Here is a 23861-nt window from a genome sequence, read left to right on the forward strand (position 1 = left end):
CTGGGGGCTGGAGCGATAGCACCGCGGGGGGAGGGTTTGCCCAGGCTGACCTGAGTTGGATCCTGGCATCCCTAACAGTCCCTGCCAGGAGTTAACTTCAGATAGCGATCCAGGAGTAATCCCTGAGTACCGCCCCTGAATGTGACCAAAAGAAAAAAGAAAATCTCTGGCATCCAGATAAGCTAACAGAGCTTGCAGGCCCTTTCAAAGCCTTTTAAGATTCTGGGCCAGGCTAGGGAATTTCCTTTACCCCTTCTGATTTTGGTGGTGCTGGGGAGGGAGCACCTCCAAGGCCCCTCTTTTTTTTGGGGGGGGGGAGTCACACCCGGAGCGATCAGGGGTTACTCTTGGCTCTGTGTTCAGAAATCGTTCCTGGCAGGCTCAGGGGACCATATGGGATGCCAGGAATAGAACCATAGTTCCTGTGCAAGGCAAATGGCCTACTGGTGTGCTATCGATCCCTGCAACTGATCGTTTTTTTTTTTTTTTTTTTTGTTTTGTTTTTTTTTTTTGGGCTAAGCGCTCAGAAATCGCTCCTGGCTTGGGGGAACCATATGGGACGCTGGGGGAATCAAACTGCCGTCGAGATCTTTCCTTGGCTAACGCTTGCTACCTCTAGCGCCACCTTCCCGGTCCCCTGATCGTTTCAATGTTGGCAAGTCCCTAACCCAAGATAAATCTTGTCACTTCAAGTTTCCAAATATGGGGATGATAGACAAGAAAACAAGTATTAAAAATATTTAAAATAGGGGTCCGGGCGGGCGGGTGGCGCTGGAGGTAAGGTGCCTGCCTTACCTGCGCTAGCCTAGGAGACGGACCGCGGTTCGATCCCCCGGCGTCCCATATGGTCCCCCAAGCCAGGAGCGACTTCTGAGCGCATAGCCAGGAGTAACCCCTGAGCGTTACCGGGTGTGGCCCAAAAAACCAAAAAAAAAAAAAAAAAATTTAAAATATTAAAAGAATGTGGGGCCAGATAGTACTGAAGGGAGGGCTCTTGCCTTGTACATTGGCTCACCCAGGTTTGATCCCTGACATCCATATGGTCTCCCAAGCACCTCCAGGAGTAATTCCTGAGTGCAAGGCAAGTTGAGCCCTAAGTACCGCTGAGTGTGGCTCAAAAAGAAAAAAAAAAAAAAAAAAGACTATGTCCTGTTTCTAGAATATCCTATGCCATGCAAAGAAAGCTTGCCTTTTACAGCATTTTCCTTCCTTTTTGTGGTAAATCCTTAAAAACAATTCCTGTTGGTTCTATTTTTCTTCCTCTGTTGAATGAGAAGTGGGAACCCCAGGTAGGTCAAGGCCAGCCTGCAGCCAGGCCGAGGATGCAAAGATGGGCAGGCAGGAGGCCCTGACAACTGGCATTGACATTTTTGTTTCATCTTTGCTAATCAATCATCTTAGTCTTCAAAGCTAGAAAAATTATTTTTGTTGAAAGGCTAGCTGTGCTTTTATTCTTCTGTTAGAGGTGGTGAGAAGAGGGATTGGGCTACTCCAGGCTCTGTGGTCAGGAAAGACCAGTGCTTAGAGGACCATATATATAGGGCTTCGTGGGCTTTTTTTTTTTGTTTGTTTGTTTGTTTTTGGGCCACACCCGGCGATGCTCAGGGGTTACTCCTGGCTGTCTGCTCAGAAATAGCTCCTGGCAGGCACGGGGGACCCTATGGGACACCGGGATTCAAACCAACCACCTTTGGTCCTGGATCGGCTGCTTGCAAGGCAAACACAGCTGTCTATCTCTCCGGGCCCTTTGTGGGTTTTTTTTAAACTTTATTCATTGATTGTTTTGGGGCTACACCCAGAGGTGCTCAGAAGTTACTCCTGGCTCTGTAATCAGAAATTGCCCCTGGCAGGCTGGGGACCACATGGGATACTAACCTGGTTCCTCCTTGTGAGGCAAACACCCTACTGCTGTGCTATCTCTCCTGCTCAGGGCTGGGATGGAATCAGGGCTGACTGCAGCTGACATGGTGCTTAGTCCTTAGACAATCTCTTTGATCCCAGGGCTCCATTCTTTAACTTGTTAGCTTTTGGGCCACACAGTGGTACCCAGTATTTACTCCTGGCTCTGTGCTCCAGGATCATTCCTGTTGGGGCTTGGGAGATCATAAGGGGGACCAGGAGTTTAACCTGGGTTGGCTACATGCCAGGCACTTGCCTTCCCTGTTGTATTAATGTTCCAGCCCACAAAATAAACTACTTTTTGGGGAGACACAGTCAAAGCCAGAACCTCTTATGTGCAGAGGAATTGTCCCCTGCGTAGCCACAACTCTAGTTACATCGTTCATTTTATTTTTACTTTTTTGGTTTTGGGGCCAAACCCGGCAGCACTCAGGGGTTACTCCTGGTTCTATACTCAGAAATCACACCTGGCAGGCTCAGTAGACCATATGTGATGCCAGAGATTGAACCCAGGTCAGCAGCGTGCAAGGCCACGCCCTAATGCTATGCTGTCATTCTGGCCCCCAAAATTTCACTTTATTTTCAGGCCATATCTGGTGATGCTCATGGTTTAATCCAATCTGTATTCAGGGATAATCCCTGGCGTGGGGGGGGGGGGCATAGTCGGTGCTGGAGACTGAACCTGAGTGATCATGTACAAGGCAAGTGCCTGCTGCTGCTGTACTACTGCTCTGGTCCCTCTATCTTCAACTTAAAGGAACATTTTTTTCCTTTTCGGGCCACAACTGGTGAGCTCAGGGGTCACTCCTGGCTATGTGCTCAGAAATCACTCCTGCTTGGGGGACCATATGGGATGCTGGGGGATAGAACACGTGATCCGTTCCTAGGTTAGTGCATGCACGGCAAACACCCTATCGCTTGCCACCACTGCTTTGGGCCCCCAACTTAAAGGAATTTTTTTTGGTTTTTGGGTCACACCCGGCAGCGCTCAGGGGACCATAGGGGATGCCGGGATTTAAACCACTGTCCTTCTGCATGAAAGGCAAATGCTTTACCTCCATGCTATCTCTCCGGCCCCTACTTAAAGGAATTTTTTTTTTTTTTTTTTTTTTTTTTTTTTTTTTTTTTTTTTTTGGTTTTTGGGACACACCCGGTAACGCTCAGGGGTTACTCCTGGCTATGCGCTCAGAAGTCGCTCCTGGCTTGGGGGACCATATGGGACGCCGGGGGATCGAACCGCGGTCCGTCTCCTAGGCTAGCGCAGGTAAGGCAGGCACCTTACCTCCAGCGCCACCGCCCGGCCCCTACTTAAAGGAATTTTTAACTGCTGTTTTAATGGCTGAAATCCACAGACAACACCCAAATGTGCAAAGGCTTCTATTTCTTTTACTATCAATTTCTGCAACCGTGTTATTTTCAAACTTCAAAGGTTTTGAAGCCAGAGTGACAGTACAATGGGAAGGGCACTTGCTTGCTTTGTGAAGTCAACCTGGGTTTGATTCCTAGCACCCCAAATGGTTCCCTGAGCCCTATCAGGAGTGATTCCCGAGTTCAGAATTGGAATGACCCCAGAGCACAGATAGGTGTGGCTCCCCCCAAATCAAAAACAAAAAGACATAAAAGGCTTATAAATGCTAGGGGCCGGAGCCTTGGCGCAAGTGGTGGGAGGCCTGCCTTGCGCACAGTAGCCTGGACGGTCCGTGGTTTGATCCCTCAGTGTCCCATATGGTCCCCCAATCCATAAACCATTTCTGATTTTTTTTTTTTTTTTTTGGTTTTTGGGGCCACACCATTTGATGCTCAGGGCTTACTCATGGCTAAGTGCTCAGAAATTGCCCGTGGCTTGGGGGGACCATATGGGACGCCGGGGAAATCAAACCGAGGTCCTTCCTTGGCTAGCGCTTGCAAGGCAGACACCTTACCTCTAGCACCACCTCTCCGGCCCCATAAACAATTTCTGAGCGCATGGCAGGAGTAGCCCGAGCATCGGTGGGTGTGGCCAAAAAAAAAAAAAAGGCCTATAAATACTAATTTAACTGTGGGTACCTGTTTTGGTATTTAAAGACTTAAGGTTATATGAAAACTAATTTATTAAACCCTATACACAAAGATGGGCATACCGGCATAACAAGGTTATATGAAGAATGAGGTTCTAGAAGAAGTCAAGTGGTATTCAAACGGATGCATCTAAATCACTTAGAAAAATACCCCAATTGGGACAGAGCTGCTCATCCCTGAATTTTCTCAATGGTTGTCAGATTTGAAATATGAATTTAAAACGGTGGGAAGTTTCTGTAAAAAAAGGATATATTAAATGTATGTACAAGATAATTAGCAAAATATAGAAAGGGAAAAACGATGTACAAAAGACATAAAAACCATTGGTCTCCACAGACATTCACTTCCAAATATAGTATAAACCTTAATAAACTGTCTGGGTTTCAACTCATTACCTCCCCTCCACCCCCCGATTTCCATCAGCGAGAATAAGATATAAGCCAGCCAAGCCCGATTTTTCCCTTTGTTAATTAAAAAGGGCCCCTCGCGAGGCCTCGGATCATCGTGCACATGGATGCACAGCGAAATCAGTCTTGTCTTTCCAGAGTGACCAGGGAGCAGCTACAACTGTAACTAAATTGTGGCTCTGAGGGCAGCTGCGGCAAGCCACTATTCGGAGGACTTCCTGTTTTTCTGCAGGTTCCGAGGCGAGTTCTTGAGCAGGCTCCTGATCCGGAGGTACATGCCCGTGGATTCTGCCATGTTCTCGAACTCAAACGGCGTGATCCCGGTGGCGAACTTGCTCATGTCCGGGACAGGACTGTGTGTCTTGACAGCAGGGGAAGGGCTGGCATCTGAGCGCGTCACCTCAGCAGGGGCGGGAGGGTTGGGGGTCCATCTCTGGGGGCTTCTGGCTGTTCCCATTCGTCATGTCACAGTCCGACAGAGCGCTGCCGTTACCCAGCGCGCCTTGGGACTCCGAGAGACAAGGCTCTGGAGCCTTGGGCCCTGGACTAGAGGGCTTGATTTCAGGCTGCTCCAGCCCAGAGTCTGCGAGCTCTGGCTCCTCGGACGCCTGCTTTCCAGGCGCTTCTCTCTCTGCCCCAGAGAGGTCTGGCTCCTGTGCAGAAGGACAAGGGGAAGAGGCAACAGAGTGGCCAGTGAAGGGGGTGTCGCCAGGAAGCTCCATGTCGCTGGGGCTGCCTTCGGCCTGCTCCAGGGCTGCCCAGATTCGCCGCTGCTGCTCCTCCAGCTCTTCCAGAGTCAGAGCATCCTCATCCACACTGGCAGAGGCCCGCTGGGTGTGCGGCGAGGTGTTGGGCGTGAGCAGTGGGGTGCCCTTGGGAAGTGGTGGAGTGAAGAGGGGGGATAGGGGAGTGCCAGGGGGCAAAGGAGGCTGGAACCTGGAAGCTTCGGCACTCAGAGAGCCAGGCGGGCCATCAGCATCTGCAGGAAGCAAGGAAAGAAGTGGTAGAGGGCAGACCCCAGATGCAGCTGGGCCTCTGGCAGCCCTGAGGAAGCTGCCTGGGAGGAGAAAACAGGTGCTTGACTCCTAGGTACATGACCAAGTGTCGTCGAGTCCCCAATCAAGGAGCCCCAGGACAGCTGCTAGCCGTTCAGGCACCCCAAGAAAGTGTCTGAGCTGGGTTTTTGATTGGTGTAACTTCTTTGGGGGCAGGAGTGAGGGTTAGGTCCACACGGGACAGTGCTCAGAGTTGGTTCAGTACCAATTGGAATCTCATCTCAGAACATATGAACTAAGGCATTGAGGCATAATTCCGGATGAAAAATAGAACTAGAAGGGAGCTCTTGAGTGGCATTTAAAATCCTATTTTTTTAACTCATTTTTTTGGTTTTTGGGTCACACCCGGCAGTGCTCAGGGGTTCCTCCTGGCTTCTTGCTCAGAAATCGCTCCTGGCAGGCTTGGGAGACCATATGATGCCAGGATTAGAACCATCGTCCTTCTGCATAAAAGGCAAATGGCCACCCTCAGGCTATCTCTCTGGCCCCTAAAATCTATTTTTTGGGGGACCAGAGTAACAGTATAGTGGGTAGAGAACTTGCTTTGCATACAAATGACCTGGGGTTAGTCCCCAGCATCACATATAGTTCCAGAAGCCTGCCTAGAGAGTGATTCCTGAGTAGTCAGGAGTAAGGGCCTAGGCACATATGGGGTGGCCCCCAAACTTATATAAAAAATTATATAAAAGGGCAGGAGTGATAGCATGGAGGTAAGGCATTTGCCTTGCATGCAGAAGGACATTGGTTTGGAATCCCAGGATCCCATAGGGTCCCCCGAGCCTGCCAGGAGCAAATTTCTGAGTGTTAGAGCCAGGGAGTAACCCCTGCCGGATGTGAGCCCCCCCAAATTATATAATAATATATACAAATATGCCTGGACGGACCGCAGTCGATCCCCCCGGTGTCCCCATATGGTCCCCCAAGCCAGGAGCAACTTCTGAGCACATAGCCAGGAGTAACCCCTGAGCGTTACTGGGTGTGGCCCAAAAACAAAACAAAAAAAAATATATATATACAAATATATATATAAAAATTAATTTTGGGGGGTGTTTTGGGTGACACCTAGTGGAGCTTAGAAGCATCCACGTGCAATCTCTAATACTATCTCATCAGCGCAGGGTGGTTTTACAAGTTTGCCTTGCATGTGGCCAGCCTGGGTTCAATCCCTGGCATCCCATACAGTCCCTTGAGCCTGCCAGAAGAAATTCTAAATGCTGAGCAGGAGTAACCCTTGAAGCGCTGGTAACTCCACCCTGGATTTAGGTGTAGCTACCTGAGACCACCCATTTCTGGGAGGGGTCTTGGGAACCAGATATTATGTGTGACCTTACCCTGCATGACCCTGCCCATTCCTGGAATAAGTAGATAGCCTTTTGAGCGAGGGGATTAGCCCGTTTGCCCTGCAGGGCTCTCTGGCTTTTGGGTCTCTGCATTCTGGTCTTTGACCAGCATGGAGCCCAAAGGGAAGGTGGCTGAAAGGGAGTTAAGACGCAGGGCTAGCGAAGAATGGCTGTGCTTGAAAGGTTATGATAGAGACCACACCATGTGGTGGATAGGGATGAATAAAGCTGATGCTTCCTGATGCCTGCCTGTGAGTCTGATTCCACCGTTCACCTTAACCTGGGACCCGCCGGCTGAATGGGGGTTGCGGAGCCACGTGGCCTGGGATGGCAAAGAGAAATCCATCTCCATCCAGCTCAATCTTTAATTATTTGACACAACAGAGTGCCACCAGATGTGGCCCAAATCCCACCCCTAAAATGTGAATCAGGGGCTAGAGCGATAGCACAGTGGGGAAGGCATTTGCCTTGTGCATGGCAGACCTGGGACGGACCCGGGCTCGATCCCCAGCATCCATATCATCCCTGAGCCTGTCAGGAGTGATTTCTGAGCACAGAGCCGCTGCCAGGTGTGACCCAAATACCAAACAAATAACACAAAAGCTGAGGGAGGGAAGCAGGCTGTTCCTTTGGTCCCCTAGAGGAAGAGATGCAGCAAGTGAGCAGAGCTGGGACAGCAGACCAGGAATCTGGGTCCCAGCTCTAAAGACACCCCAACCTACCCACAACCCATGCCCAGGAAGCTTGAAACCCAGTGGGGGCTGGGTCAGAGACTTTTTTTTTTTTGGTCACACCCAGCAGCGCTCAGGAGTTGCTCCTGGCAGGCTCGGGGTGCCAGGATTCGAACCACCGACCTTCCACATGAAAGGCAAACGTCTTACCTCCATGCTATCTCTCCAACCCCTGGTCAGAAAGGGTGAAATCAAGATCCCCTAGTTCTGCAGGAACCTCGACCACCACCACCGTTGAACCCACCTGAGTCGAGCTCCATGTCGGCGGGCAAGGAGGCCAGGCCTTCCTTCTTCTGCTTCTTGGGACTTGTTGGACTGGACTGACACGAAGACCTCTTGGTGCCAGACTTCATATTTGGCTAGTGGGGAGCCCAAGGAAATGCAGGTTAGAGATGGGGTACATGCAGCACAAAGCCTATCCCTTCACTGTGACGCAACACCCAGAATCACTGTGGAGCCAACCTAGGGCACTTGTCAAGTTAGCTGACTCTTCTCTTGGACTGGCCAGGAAACTGAGCTTTAAGGCCCAAGCAAGAAAAGGCCAAAGGCCAGGAAGACTCTCATGAGCTCGAAAATCCCACAGCCAGATGCAATGAAACAGGAGAAACCACAACCTGGAAATCTACTTACAGCCTGGAAGTTGGCAGTGAGGTAACTGGCAAAAGCGTCCTTCTGCTGAGAGGCCTGCATGGGTATGGAGCCGAACATCCGCCATTCCTGAGGGGAGAGAGAGAGAGGAGGGAAGAGGAGGGGAGAAGGGGGAAAAGGAAGAGAGGAGAGAAGAGGAGGGGGAGGGGAGGGAGGGGAGGAGGGGAGAGGCGAGGAAAAGAGAGGAGAGGAGAGAGAAGAGAGTGAGCTCAAAACAATCTCAATACACCCTACCTCCCCACCCCCTAGAGCACCTTCCCTTTGGGAAGACGCCGTGCAGCTTTGCTGATAGAACCATCAGGGCTGAATACTAAGACGACTTCAATCGGCCCACAAGGTTCTATGAGGAGCCAAAGGTGTGACAGGGCCGCTCAGCCGTGAGCCTGGTGCTTCTCCAGACTCACTGCTCCTGCTGACAGGCCTCTTGCCAGGTTCTTGTCAGCCTTTCCCTCACCAAAGGGAAAAGTTCTCATCTCCAGCCTGGATTCCACTCACTTCTCTCTCAACTCCAATAGCAGATGCGATCACGAATCTAGTATATATTTCAGGGCTCTGGGAAAGCGCAAAGTCCATCACGGTCGGCCAGTCAGGACTAAGGAGCAGAGCCAGGGAAGACACATTTCTTGTGTGTTTTTGGGCCACTCCTGGTGGTGCCCAGGGATTTAATCCAGCTCTATGATCAAGGACCACCTAAGGCCATGCTATGAGGAACATGGTGGTGAGACTGAACCTGGGTTGGCTGCATGCTCCTGAGCACAAGAGTTGACTTAAGATTTTAGGGGCTGGAGAGAGCACAGCAGGCAGGGAGCTTGTTTTGCAAACAGTCGACCAGAGTTTGATCCCCAGCATCGCATATGGACCCCTGGTTCCTACCAGAAGTGATTCCCGAGGGCAGAGACAGGAGTCAGTCCTGACCATTGCTGGGTGTGACCCCAAAACAAAACAACAGTTGTAGTTAAAGAAGTTAAAAAGTCAAATCCCTCAGTTGGGTAGGCGGTAAGTGGCTCAGCGTCTAGTGCCTCCTGCCTTTCACCCCAGCAGAGAAGCCAGACCCTGTTATTAGAAAGGCCAACGAGCACCTTATCAACTTTTCAACGTAATAACAATGTCCCATCCCCCATGTCAGATGTGCTCACGTCAGGAATTCCTCTCGGAGTGGATATGTTGAAGCCAGGATAGTTGACCAGCTTGGACAGATCGTATGTAATGTTCCTGTGTGGCTGAGCTCCCCCGCCGTCTGCTTCCCCGTCATCGCTGCCATCTGTCACACACCACAGCAGTGTCACTCCCGCGGCACAACCATTTGGGAAATGGCTCTGTGGTAAATCAGCCTAGACCACTGACTGAGTAGAGTTGTCAAACAGTTCTGACACACTCCAATAAAAATTAAGTTACTTTAGGTCCAGAGCAGTGACGTAGAGGTAAGGTGTTTGCCTTGAATGTGGCTTATGGGAGGCCACCGGGTGTGGCCCCAAAACACCCAGTGGCGCTCAGGGGTTCCTCTTGGCTCTGTGCTCAGAAATCGCTTCTGGCAGGCACGGGGGACCATATGGGATGCCGGGATTCAAACCACTGTCCATCCTGGGTCTGCTACATGCAAGGCAAATGCCCTACTGTTGTGTTATCTCTCCGGTCCAGTTAATCCCTAGCATCCCATAGTCCCCTGAGCCCACCGAGAGTGACTCCTGAGTGCAGAGCAAGGAGGAATCCAAGCAAGGCCAGTTGTGACCCCCCAAAAAAAGAGAAACAGAAAAAAGAAAAAAAAATGTAGGATAGAGGACTCAATAAAGAACAAGGGTGAGGAGGCCCAAAGCCAGAGCCTCGTGTCAATGAAGGCACTTGCTTGCTTTGCATGTGGCAGAACCAGGTTCAAAATCCGCACCCCATGGGGTTCTCTGAGTTTGCCAGAAATAACTCCCGAGTACTGCCAGTTGTGATTCAAAATTCAAAACCAAAGCAGACTTCTGTGTGTGTGGTTCCATAGATAGATGTATTTCTAGCTACTACTGTTAAGAAAGTTTTGTAAAAGCCAGAGTGGACACTGTGGCTGTGGTAGCTACTTGAGATTCCAGATGGCCAACTGGAACTTTTGAAGAAAACTCAGTTCTTCATTGACTAAATAAGTAAATGCCACTGGGGTAGTTAAAGCAGCACAGCTATGGTGTTAGCCAGAGCTCTTCTTTTGTATTCAAATTCAAAACTTAAAAGAAGACACCAGCAGGCCGGTCTGTCTTACCTTTCCCATCATAGAGCGCGAGGCCGGAGTGCTCCAGCTCGGCCTCCTTCAGCCATCCTGGTGGGTACCCCAGCTGCCGCATCCGGTATATGAAAGGTGGGAGGCTCTTGTCAGTCACCCCCAGAGCATCCTGAAGCTCCTCGCTAAATATAAGCAAATGGGGAAGAAAACACACTTACTGGGCTGAGTGATGGCACAGTGGTAGGGTGTTTGCCTTGCACATGGCTGACCCAGGACGATCATGGGTTTGAGTCCTGGTATCCTATATGTTCCCCCTGAGCCTATGAGGAGCAATTTCTGAGTGCAGAGCCAGGGGTAACTCCTGAGCGCTGCCTGGTGTGGTCTGCCCCTCAAAAATTATCCGTACTTCTGGGGTGACAGTGATAATACAGCAGGCAGAGAGCTTTGCATGGGGCATACCAGGGTTCGATCCTCACCATCCTCTATGGTCCCAAGACCTTTGAGAAGTGATCCCTTACTCGAAAGTAACCCCTGAGCAGAGTTGAGTGTGACCCAAAACCCACATACATATATATTATTACTTTTTTTGGGGGGGCCACACCATGTGACGCTCAGGGGTTACTCCTGGCTATGTGCTCAGAAGTTGCTCCTGGCTTGGGGGACTATATGGGACGCTGGGGGATCGAACTGCGGTCCGTCCAAGGCTAGCGCAGGCAAGGCAGGCACCTTACCTCTAGCGCCACTGCCCGGCCCCCACATACATATTTTTGAGACATATATATCTATGTACACTAATTGCCGAATGAACTGATGTGCATGATCTAGAATTTGCCACGTTCACTCACTCACAACCACCCTGATGTTACGTCAGGTGGCTTAGGTCTGTTCCAGGGTGAGAAGGACCCATATACCTGATATCCGGGCTTGAACCTCCCAAACCGCTCTTCCACCTTTCTTCGTGGTAGCGCTTGTGACAGAGTGGGACTGCTGGTCTCCCCGCAAGCATCCAAGAATTCCTTCCTCTTCTCACTTATCCGAGCCGCATTGCGAGGCTAAATCCCAAGATACGGGGGAAAAAGGCATCAGGCAGTCTTTGAAGCATTTCAGAAAAAATGTCAAGCCAAGCACTCTGCTTTCATGTATGAGAAGCAGGATGGAAGGGGGGGCAACAGAGGAGATCCAGATAACAAAGAGGCAGACCCTGGACTACTCTTTAAAATCAAGTTGAACAAAGGCTGAAGTGATTAGCACAGCCAGGAGGGTATTTTCCTTGCATGTTGCCAGCTCAGGTTTGATCCCTGGCATCCCATCTGGGACGACAAGCCTGCAAAAGTGATTTGTTAGAGCAGAGCCAGGAATAATCCTTGAGCACAGCCAGGTGTGGCCCAAAATCAAACCAAAAAAATCAAGTTGAACTAATCAGCTCACTCAACACTACTCATTGTAATGGGGAACATGGCAAAGCCTTGTTTAGAAAAACCTTGTATTGATCTGAAAAGATTTCAAATCAAGGATAGCAAAGTAACACAAGAGGTTCCTTTCCAGTACACAAGGCTATGAACACTACAACACATCAGAAAAGCTCCGGTTTAAGATTGTTCTTCCTTTTATACAGTTTTTTTTTTTTTGGGTCACACCTGTTGGCGCTGAGGCGTTACTCTTGGCCCTATGCTCAGAAATGCCTCCTGGCAGGCTCAGGAAACCATATCAGATGCCGGGATTTGAACCACCATCTGTCCTAGATCGAAGGCATGCAGGCAAATGCCCTACCACTGTGCTATCTCTCCAGCCCTAGAGATTTTTCTTCTTTAAAACTTTTTTTTTTGGGGGCCCGGAGAGATAGCACAGCGGCGTTTGCCTTGCAAGCAGCCGATCCAGGACCAAAGGTGGTTGGTTCGAATCCCGGTGTCCCATATGGTCCCCCGTGCCTGCCAGGAGCTATTTCTGAGCAGACAGCCAGGAGTAACCCCTGAGCAACGCCGGGTGTGGCCCCAAAACAAACAAACAAAACAAACAAAAAAAAAAAACAAAAAACTTTTTTTTTGGGGCCAGTGAGGTGGCGCTAGAGGTAAGGTGTCTGCCTTGCAAGCGCTAGCCAAGGAAGAACTGCAGATCGATCCCCCAGCATCCCTCCAAGCCAGGGGCAATTTCTGAGCACTTAGCCAGGAGTAACCCCTGAGCATCAAACGGGTGTGGCCGAAAAACCAAAATCAAAACAAAAAAAACCTATTTTTTTTTTACGCACACTGGTTTATAAAACTCTTTTTTGTTTGTTTGTTTGTGGGTTTGGGGACTATACCTGGCGATGCTGGCAGGCTTGGGGAACCCTATGGGATGCCAGGGATTGAACCTGGGTTGGCCGTGGGCAAGGCAAAGCTCTAGGTCACAAAGTTGTCAACTACGGATTTCATACAGAAACATCCCAGCACTGTAGGCCACCCGTGTCTGCTTCCCCAGTCCCCCAGTGTTTCCCACCTGCCCTGAGCCCTATGGCAGGAAGCAGGATGGGTGTCATCTTAAAGCCACCTTTCAATAACAATTCCTATTTTTGGTTGCCTGTGGAAAACAGATATTTTTCTTAATATGAGAAAATTTTACCATCGAACAGTCTTTCATTTGATGATCTTCTGAGCCACAATTGAAACAGTGCGGCTTTGGCCTATTTAGTGGGGGAAAAAAAATCACAGTGTAAACCAAAATATAAAAGTAAACTCGGAATAATCAACATGACATCAAACCTCTATCAGAAAAACAAGCAGAAAGATCCCCAGTTGACTAGGATCAGTAATAGTGGGTGTATTCTCATCTGACTTAGGAGCAAACCATAGATAGCTTTACCAATTTATTATTTATTTATTGGTTTTTGGGTCACACCTGGCGGTGCTCAGGGGACCATATGGGATGCGGGATTCGAACCACCGTCTGTATGAATTAGCTGCTTACTAGGCAAATGCCCTACCCCTGTGCTATCTCTTTGGCCCCTTTACCAAGTTTTTAAACAGAGCCAATGAGCTGATCTGTTCTGGATTGTGTCAAATAAAAAAAAAACAAAACAGGAGAACGGAGAGGAGAGGCACAAACCTTTTTGCCTTTACTTGTATCTCTTGCCCTTCTAGAGAAACAATATGGCTGAAGACTTGCTGGTACCTTAGTGCGTTTAAATTAAGGAATAGTTAGCAGAGGCTGCAAAATTGGATCATTGTTTAGAAGGCGAAGTCAAGGAATGGCAAGGCGTGTAAAAGGTCTTCATTCACTAGGTAGGATACTTGGGTATTTCCCATCCTTCTGTGAGCTGAGGGTTCTCGTTTAGTAGTGGCTGCCCCAACTTATCAAGGCAAAAATTAGTAAAATACAGGACACTTCCTATAACCTGCAGAAAAGTCAAAAAAACATTGCTATCTGAAAATGAAGGGATTAAAAAAAAAGACATTAAATAATATAAGACTATGATTACCTGCTTGAACCATTTTTTTTTGTTTTGTTTTTAGGTCACACACGGCAGTGCTCAGGGATTACTCCTGGCTCTACATTTAGAAATTACTCCTGGCAGGCTCGGGGGACCTTATGGGATGCCGGGATTTGAACCACTGTCCTGCATGCAAGGCAAACGCTTTACCTCCACGCTATCTCTCCGGCCTCAACCATTTTATTTTTGGATGAAGTTATTAGAGATTAGAATGTGCTCACCAGCGAGGAATCAGATTCTGATGTGTGGTGAAAGCTACACCTCCCCACCCCTCGGCTGCCACCTCAGAGTTTATCCTCTGATGGATTAGCCAAATTCTACCAAAACCTTTTATACACTCTTCTAGAGATAGCATGGAGGTAGAGCATTTGCCTTTCATGCAGACAGTCATTGGTTCGAATCCTGGCATCCCAGATGGTCCCCCGAGCCTGCCAGGAGCGATTTCTGAGCGCAGAGTCCGGAGTAAACCCTGAGCGCCACTGGGTATGGCCTAAAAACGACAACAAGAAAATCACTAGTCACTGCCCAGCCAGACTGTGACCATCTAGTGCTACTCAAGTGACATGGGCCAGGAAGCAACCACAGAACTGCAGTTACAAACCCAAATGTCCCCGACTTACGCTGAACGCTTCCTTGTTGTTCTTGACCGAACTGGATTCTTCTACTTTATGGTCCTCTTCTAGCAGGACGCTGGAGGGCTGGCACAAAGAAAAGTCTCCATCAGTCATCCAGGGAACCAATTTGAACAACTCTTAAATCCTAAATGTTGGAAGTATCCGCTCCCCTTTATTTTACAGTGCCTGGGATTGAACTCTCCGTCTCACACATCACATGCCACGTAAGCAAGTGGCCCACCTCTGGGACAAGTCTTTGGCCTGGGCCCTGCACTTACTTTCTTCTTCTTTTTTTTTTTTTTGGTTTTTGGGTCACTCCTGGTAAGGCTCAGGGGTTACTCCTGGCTATGTGCTCAGAAGTTGCTCCTGGCTTGGGGGACCATATGGGACACCGGGGGATCGAACCGCGGTCCGTCCAAGGCTAGCGCAGGCAAGGCAGGCACCTTACCTTTAGCGCCACCGCCCGGCCCCTGCACTTACTTTCTAATATATACCATTAAGGTGTATATAAACTGAATTCTTGGGGGGCGTTTTTTTTGGGACCCCACCCACTCAGGGGTTACTCCTGGTTCTGTGCTCAGAAATTACTCCTGGCTTGGGGGGGGTCCAGGGACGCCGGGGGATCAAACGGGGGTCCATCCTACGAAAGGCAGACACCCTACAGCTTGCGCTACCACCAAGAGTAACAACCCCTGAGCATCACCAGGGGTGATGCCCCAAAACCAAACCAAAACAAAACAAAACAAAAAAAAAAAAGAAAAAATTCTGGGGCTGGAGTGATAGCACAGCTGGGAGAGTGCTTGCTTTGCATATGGCCAACCCAGGTTCCATATATCCCCTGAACCTTCCAGGATGATTTCTGAGTGTGTAGAGCCCTGAGAAACCCCTGAGGGCCATCAAACCAATTGATTAAAAAAGATGTCTGATAGGTGAAAACCAAATATCATAAAAACTTTAATTACAAATGAACACTTTCAACCAGAGAATAAACAGCTAAAGATTCTTAATTGAAACTCTACTTACCTTTATCAATAATTAGAAAAAAAAACAAAACCCAAAACCAGGCTAGCAATGTGGTTAAGTGATCAAGCTGGTGCCTTTAACTCAGAAGTAAGTTTGATGCCCTCGCCACCTGCACTGGGAAAAAAAATAAGAAAGCCCAGAAATCATAATTTCGATGCTTGAAAAGTTGAATATTTGTTAAAAAATGTAATTTATGAACTGGAGAGATAGCATGGAGAGAAGGCATTTGCCTTTCATGCAGAAGGACATTGGTTCGAATCCTGGCATCCCATATGGTCCCCCGTGCCTGCCAGGGGCAATTTCTGAGCATAGAGCCAGGAATAACCCGAGCGCTGCCGGGTGTGACCCAAAAACCAAATATATATATAATTTATTTAATAAATTATCGTCATTCAAGATAATAGGGGCAGAACGTTATGCTGTTGAGCTAAAATCAAAGGATTTACTAAAACGATTATCAAGGGTTTAAAAAATATTTTTAATACATTAATTTCTCTATTTTTTGTTTTTTGGGTCACACCTGGCAGCGCTCAGGGGTTCCTCCTGGCTCTCCACTCAGAAATCGCTCCTTGCAGGCTCGGGGGACCATATGAGATTCCAGGATTAGAACCACTGCTCTTCTGCATGCAAGGCAAACACCTACTTCCATGCTATCTCTCCGGCCCCTATTTATTTTTCTTTGTTTGTTTCCTTTGTTTTTGGGTCACAATGCTCAGGACTCACTTTTATTTTTGTTTGTTTTTGGGCCACACCTGGTGGAACTCAAGAGATTACTCCTGGCTCTGTGATCAGAAATTGCGGGGAATGGGGCCGGGCGGTGGCGCTGGAGGTAAGGTTCCTGCCTTGCTTGCGCTAGCTTAGGACGGACCGCGGTTCGATCCCCCGGCGTCCCATATGGTCCCCCAAGAAGCCAGGAGCAACTTCTGAGCGCATAGCCAGGAGTAACCCCTGAGCGTCACAGGGTGTGGCCCAAAAACCAAAAAAAAAAAAAAAAAAAAAAAAAGAAATTGCGGGGAATCAAACCCGGTCCATGGGGGGGGGGGTTTGACTCCTTCACAAAGCAAACACCCTACGGCTGTGCTATTGCTCTGGTCTTCAGGGCTTACTTCTGGTGGTGCTCAAGGGGAAGGCAGTGTGCAAGACAAGTGCCTCACCCCTGTTGCCATCTCTCTAGCTCCAAGGAATGTCTATTTTAAGAACTACATTAACTTTCACCAAATGAAAAGATACCCTAGGCATATCATTTTAATGTTTTACCACAAATTCAATAGCCACACAGCAACTTCATTAGTATACTGATTAAAACATAAAAGTAGACGGGGAAGAAAATGAGTGGTTTGGGGCCGGGTAGGTGGCGCTGGAGGTAAGGTGCCTGCCTTGCAAGCGCTAGCCAAGGAAGGACCGCGGTTCGATCCCCCGGTGTCCCATATGGTCCCCCCAAGCCAGGGGCGATTTTTGAGCACATAGCCAGGAGTAACCCCTGAGCGTCAAACGGGTGTGACCCAAAAACCAAAAAAAAAAAAAAAAAAAAAGAAAATGAGTGGTTTTAGGTGTCAGAGATGTGGCTCAGTGATAAAGCACAGTGCTTACATTAAGTGTGACCCTGGAGTCCATCAATACCACCAAAAGTTTTAAAATAAAGAAAAGAAAAGGAGGCGCTGGAGAGATAGCTCAGCGGTAGGGCATTTGCCTTGCAAACCAGGACCAAAGTTGGTAGAATCCTGGCATCCCAGGACATATGGTCCCCGTGCCAGGAACGATTTCTGAGCACATAGCCAGGAGTAACTCCCAAGCACCACCGGGTGTGGCCCCAAAACAAAACAAAACAAAACAAACAAAAAAAATAAAAGGAACATGAAAAGGAATAAAGAAAGGCTGTAGGCCAGGGGCCAAGTTGTCTTGGATGCATCGATGGGGAAATAAGTAAGGGCAGAACTAAATATCCAAACCAAAGTCAACGATAATAGAATCAAGGTCTTAAGTTTAACAATCAAAACCTTTTTTTTTTTTTTTTTTTTTATGGTTTTTGGACCACACCCGGTGACACTCAGGGATTACTCCTGGCTATGCGCTCAGAAGTCGCTCTGGGCTTGGGGGACCATATGGGACACCAGGGGATCAAACCATGGTCTGTCCTAGGCTAGCGCTGGCAGGCAGACACCTTACCTCTAGCACCACTGCGCCGGCCCCAACAATCTAAACTTAAAGGGGCCTGTTAAAATGGCAGGCCAGGGGACAAAGGGAAAGGGAAGTGTCTGGGATGTACTCTGGGGACATTGGTGGAGGGAGGTTGACACTGACTCATTGTAGATCTCAAATTCAACCATGAAGGACTCTAGACAACAGCTGTTTAAAAACAAAAAACAAAAAACCGGGAACAAAGAACATCAGGGAAATGTTTTTTTAGGGTAACAAAAAAAAAAGGAACATGTCTATTTTAGGGCTTGAGCGAGCTCAATGAACTGAGCACAGGCTTTGTACACAGGAGGCCCAGAGCACTGAAAGTCTAACTCCTGAGCACCAAGCCAGGAGCGACTTTAAGTTTTTTGTTTGTATAGATCCTGAGCAGCCTTGCGTAAGGCTCAAAATGTCAAGAAATGGGCCTGAGAAAAAGTCCAGTGGGAAGGGTGCTTGCCTTACATGCAACTGACTCAGCTCAGCTTCCCAGCACCCAAGCACACCACTAGAGATTCCTGAGTAAGGAACCAGGAGTCAGTCCTGAGCACCAGCAGATGTGGCCCAAACAAAAAACAAATTTAAAGGGAAAAAAAGCCTCCTAAACCTCAGAAATAAAGTTTTTATGTACCACCCTGGCCTAAAGTTAATTTTCTTGCCCAAATCAGTAAATTTAAATTAGGAAGTACAGCTAAAGCCCAAAGGGTAAGGCTGCACCTTGGTGAAGCAGACACAGCCTGAAGAAAGTCCAGGGGCCGCAGACTTATGGGCACCCAGCCATCGCCTTGGGGCGGCGGGGGTGGGGTGGGGGAAGCCTATAACATTTGGCAGAGAAAAGCTAAACCCAATTCCAAAGTTTTAAGTTCGAAATACCTGGGGCAAAAGATTAAAGGAAGTCTTTTCCATGTCATTTTGCTGCTGTTCCTCAAATCTTTTTACTAAATGTGACACAAATTTCTCTATTTCTTGATGATATTGCCTGTACAAGAGGACAGAAAGGTCAGAACCCAAGAGTAAAAACAATGGAATCCCAGAAGATACCACATGCTAGTACTGATTTTTGTTAACACTGACCCCTTCAAACACTCAGCAATTTATTTCTTAGGAGAAAAACAATCACAGTTGCCAATTACCCATCATTCTGACAAAGCAACAGTAGTATACTAAATGCAGAAAACCTTCCTGTAAAGAATCGATCACATCTCTAAATTTATTGCTTTTAATTTTTGGATACATAATGTGGAAATGATACAGAATCCAAAAAAAGAAATAGGGTTGCATAAAGAATTTACTGGGATTCAGAGCTGACTGGAATTCGGTACCCAGCATTCCATGGGGTCTCCTGAGCCCACTAGGAGTAATTTCCTGAATGAAGTCAGGCATAATCTGCCTGTGGTGTCCACCCTCCTCCCCCCCCAAAAAAGAAAGAGAAGCAAGTGTCCTTCCCAGCTTTCCAGTCTCCAGTGGAAAGGAACCTCCAGACCCACCCAGTGCACCTGCATCAATGTCAACTGGGAACAATGAAACCACGGGCTGGAGTGATAGCACAGTGGTATGCCTTGCATGCAGCCAACCCTGGCCAATCTGGCTTGATTTCCGGCATCCCATATGGTCCCCTGAGCCTGCCAGGAACGATTTCTGAGTGCAGAGACAGGAGGAACCCCTGAGCACTGCCGGGTGTGATCCAAAACACAACAAAAAAATCAAACTAAAGTGTACTAAAAGTAAAATCACTGAGTTTTATTTTCCCAGCTCAATTTTTCTCCAGAAATGTTCAGAAAAAAAAGTTTTGTTTCTGGGCAATGTCCAGAGACGCTCAAGGGATACTCAGGCACTGCACTCTGGAATCTGCCTGTTGGGCTCAGGGGACCATTTGAAATTTTGGCATGCTGGGGATCGAATCCAGTTCACCAGTGTAAACACCCTCCCAGCTGCACTATTGCTGTGGCCCCAGCAAATATACTCTTTTTTTTCGGTTTTTGGGTCACACTGGGCAGCGCTCAGGGGACCATATGGGATGCCGGGATTTGAACCACCATCCTTCTGCATGCAAGGCAAACACCCTACCTCCACACTATCTCTCTAGCCCCACCAGGGAATATACTTTAAGACTTGACACAGGAGGTGCCACCAGGGCCTAGTTCAGGTGCAACAGGGCAGTGAATTTTCTTTTCACAGACTGCATCTTGGGGGTCTCTCCCTTTGAATTCTCAGATATCTGCTGGTACAGCGCTAGGTGAATGAGGAGGAGGAGGGTGATGAGATTGGTATGAGCAGGAGCAGATGCCAATTCTGATAGGGTAGCAATGACAAAGCCAGGAGGTGTTGTGCCCAGTACCTGGACGCTGATTCACCATCCAGTTTCTGCCCAGGTCAACACCAAGTAAAGAAATGGCCTGTCATACAGCTAACACTTTCCACAGGGCTCCTTGGAGCCAGGAGATAGTTCCTAAGGATCAGGAACAAGTGCTGCAGGCAGGAACAGCATTAAGTGGTCCATCAGCACTGTTCTAAGTAAACCCGGAAGCCCTAAACTGGGAGTAGCTCCACACAAAGGGTGTGGTCAAAAAAACAAAACAAAACACTAACCAAAAAAAAAAAAAAAAAAGGAGGGGCCTTGAGAGGGCCCGGGAACATCTAAAGATCTCTTCCGTGCTCTGGGGCAGAAAATAAGGACGGTCCCACAGTATTTCAGAACATTTTGGCATGTACTGCAGGAAGGGATGCTGGAAACTTCACAAGGTTCTACGGTATTTTTGCTTGTTTTGGAGGGCACATCCAGCGGTGCTCAGGACTGCACTCCTGGGTTACTCTTGGCTTTGGAGGTTTGGAGGACTCTATGGGATGCCTGAGATTGAACCCAGGTAGACTGCGTGCAAGCCAAGTGCCCTACCTGCTTAATAAAACTGAACCTTTGGGCCTGAACATAGCACAGTGCTACGTGCATGTGACAGACCTGGGTTTGATCCTCAATATAGCCCCAAGACAAATAACAACTAAAACTACTAAACATACGCACAAAATCACACACAAAATGGTGCGTGCCAGAGATAGAAAGGGGTCAAGGCACCTGTAATTGTACAAAGCCTACCAGGTTCTATCCTGGCACCCCAGATGGGTCTTGAGTCTGCTGGGGTGATTCCTAAGGAACCTGGATGTGGTTCAAAACCCAAACCAAATTACGTGGGTAAACTCTGCGGACAACAATCAAGAACTCAGTTCCCTGGGTTGGAGGAGGAAGAATGGTGCTGGGGACTGCAGGAGGCCTGGGCCTCAAACTCATAAGCATGTTCTTTCTTGTCCTCCCCCTAAGCTACATCCCCAGCATTGAGGATTAATTAAAATGACCGCAGTGGTGATTTTTATTAGGTCTTTATTAGATGCTTACAAGGGCCACATCTTGCCATTTACTACTCTTATTCTCTTTCCCAGTGAGGACTGACTTCTATGACCCTATTGTTCTTGCTCTTAATCATAAATTTATCAAACTTAAGGAAAAAGAATGATGGGCTAAGTACAAATAAAAACAGCATGTTAACATGGGACACTGTTAACTCACTATAGTTAGTAAAGGGAAAATACTTACTTTGAAATAACGTTGTTCATAAATAGAATCTGTAATAAAGGTCCATCTAACTTAGTATTGTTCACCAATATTCCACTAAAACAGAAGTTAAAACATAAATCTTAAAAGACATTAAAGTAAAATTTACAGATATTTATATACAGATAAATGTCATGAGCTCCAAAGATCATGTATACATTAAGAACTTCAGTTTTCTCAAGAAGAACCCGTTTCAGAAAGAAGGCAACAGTAATGAGCTGAGTGTATGCTTGGCAATGCCGGAGGCCTCGGGCACTGAGCACTGCCAGGAACGACTCCTGAGCAGAATGGGGTGGGGGCACACCAGGTGACGCTCAGAAGTTACTCCTGGTTATGCACTCAGAAATCGCTCCTGGGGCTGGGCGGTGGCGCTAAAGGTAAGGTGCCTGCCTTGCCTGCGCTAACCTTGGATGGACCGCGGTTCGATCCCCCGGCGTCCCATATGGTCCCCCAAGCCAGGAGCAACTTCTGAGCACATAGCCAGGAGTAACCCCTGAGAGTTACCGGGTGTGGCCCAAAAACCAAAAAAAAAAAAAGAAATAGCTCCTGGGTTGGGGGACGATAGGGGACGCTGGGGGATCAAACTGTGGTCCGTCCTGGGTTAGCATGTGCAAGGCAAACACTCTACTGCTTGCGCCACTGCTCTGGCCCCTAAATTTTTGTCTTTTGAGCCGCACAGTGATGCTCAGGACTCACTCCTGGCTGATTCGCTCAGGAGACCATATGGCAGGGGTCTCAAACTCAATTTACCTGGGGGCCGCAGGAGGCAAAGTCGGGGTGAGGCAGGGCCGCATAAGGGATTTCGCTTACCGAATATTCACAATAAAAAATCGCATTAGTAAGAAAAAAAAATCGCAAAAATTTGCATTAAACATTTGCATACCCCGAACAGAACTGCTCGGGGTATGCGAATATTTAATGCGATTTTTATTGCAATTATTCGGTAAGCGAATAATCGCGAAATCTGCGATATTTGAAGGCGGCCGCGGGCCACAAAATGTTGTAGGAGGGCCGCGAGTTTGAGACCCCTGCCATATGGGGTGCCAGGGACTGAACTGGATTAGCAGCAGCATGCAAAACCAGCACTCTCTCCACAGTGCTATTGCTCTGGCGCCTGAAATCGTTTGTTTAAGTAATACTATACAATCTTGGTTCTAACTTCCTAGAAATGTCCGTGTTGAGAAGGTGTCTGTGCAATGCGTTTAGTCAAACTTTTTTTCTGAATTCTGATATACAAAGTTTTTGGATTCTGTGTTACAAATAAACTTAAAAAAACAAAAAGCTAAACACAGTTAAGAGAATTCAAAATGTACCATCACATGTTAAAGGAGAATGTTAATGCACTGGGGTGCTGTGCTTGGTAGGCTCTGCACTGGTACCCCCCCCCCCCATCACTGTACGGAACAAAAAAACATCTTTACTCTGGATTTAGGATAATCCTAAATACTTTTTTTGATAAGGGAAACGGATTATATACTCATGTTAGGATATAAAGTAAAGGATCTAGGATGTCAATTCCAAGATATCATACCTTGGTCGAGTCAGAATATTCAATTTTCTCTTCAATTCTTGATGTTTGACTTGTCAAGGAACCTTTATTCCAGGATTCAACAGGCACAACCCCCCCCCCTCTAATTCAACCAGTCATTTGCACTTTTGACATCCTGGTAAACTGTCAACATGTTGTCATTTTGGGAGTGTTACTCCCGGATCTGCACTCGGGGATCACTCTAGGAGGGGAACCTGCTGGGGGTTTCAGGGATCGAAATGGACCTGCTGTGTGCAAGAGGTGCACCCTCTGGGCTGTCCTACTGCTCTTGACCCGGGGACAGAAACTCTTAAGATTCCCGCACCCCGCTTTCTAGGGGACCCCAGAACCGACGAGGTGAACCAGGTTGAGCCAGGCGGGCGGTGCCACCAAAGCTGCCCCGGAGGAGGCGGGAAAAGGCTCCCTAGTGCTGAGCACTGGAACCCGGGGAACCTGGGGAGCTGCAGAGGTTGGTCCCCAAGTGCGACACCACCCAGAATGGGTCGGGGCCCAATCTATGGGGGCGCAGGAGCACACGCCCCAAATTCCTTCTGTATGGGTTAGACATTTGGGGGGAAAGGGAGGCCGGGAATCGGGGTCCCGGGAGTAGCAGGCCCGACCTTCCAACCCCCCGAAATAAAGCGCCCAGGAGACGTCAGCGCGGGAGCATTTCGGGGGGCCCGCCCTGGGGGGACCCCGAATTCCTGTCCTGGGCCCGGAGGAGCGCGTCCGGGCCTGGCCCGCCCTGCCCGGGGTCCCCCCAAGGCCCACGGCGGTGGAACGCGGCGAGGGCGCACCCCGACCCCGGCCCGGCCCCTCGGAACGCAACTGGGCCGCGCGGGCGGGAGGATATTCTCGGCCCGGAGCTGCGCCACGGTCGCCTCGCACTCGCGCAGCCGCTCCCGCAGCCCGGCGGCCTCCAGCCCGTTGGCGCCCGCGCCCGCGCCCGCGCCCTCGTCCTCGTCCTCCTCGGCGTCGGCGTCGCCGTCCGCGTCCGGGAAGCGCGTGTGCACCGGCTTCGGAGGCGCCTCCTGCGGCGGGTCGAAAGCCTCGAAGAGCTCCAGGTCGCCGAAGTCCACCTCGGCCGCCATCTTGGGCTGCGGGGTCGGTGCCACC

General features: G+C 48.8%; 1 protein-coding gene across 1 annotated transcript; it reads right to left on the bottom strand.

Annotated features, from left to right (window-relative positions):
- Window positions 1–3978: 3978 nt before the first annotated feature.
- Window positions 3979–23861, bottom strand: ZCCHC8 (zinc finger CCHC-type containing 8). Its single transcript, XM_049767888.1, has 15 exons — window positions 23597–23861; window positions 22749–22789; window positions 21200–21274; window positions 18487–18592; window positions 14422–14499; window positions 13602–13705; window positions 13417–13482; window positions 12934–12994; window positions 11239–11387; window positions 10354–10517; window positions 9275–9375; window positions 8121–8207; window positions 7735–7849; window positions 4804–5343; window positions 3979–4763 (listed from the first exon to the last, which is right to left on the bottom strand). The coding sequence occupies exons 1-15, from the start codon at window positions 23834–23836 to the stop codon at window positions 4567–4569; spliced, it is 2124 nt and encodes a 707-aa protein (XP_049623845.1). The 5' UTR covers window positions 23837–23861; the 3' UTR covers window positions 3979–4566.

Source organism: Suncus etruscus, chromosome 2 (genome assembly GCF_024139225.1).
Source record: "Suncus etruscus isolate mSunEtr1 chromosome 2, mSunEtr1.pri.cur, whole genome shotgun sequence".
Taxonomy (NCBI): domain Eukaryota; kingdom Metazoa; phylum Chordata; class Mammalia; order Eulipotyphla; family Soricidae; genus Suncus; species Suncus etruscus.

Coding starts and splice junctions, on each gene's coding strand:
- ZCCHC8 (XM_049767888.1), bottom strand. CDS start 23,836: ATGGCGGCCGAGGTGGACTTCGGCGACCTGGAGCTCTTCGAGGCTTTC. Junction 18,593..21,199: donor ATGAACAACGTTATTTCAAA/GTAAGTATTTTC, acceptor CCTCTTGTACAG/GCAATATCATCAAGAAATAG. Junction 4,764..4,803: donor GAATGGGAACAGCCAGAAGC/CCCCAGAGATGG, acceptor CCCCTGCTGAGG/TGACGCGCTCAGATGCCAGC.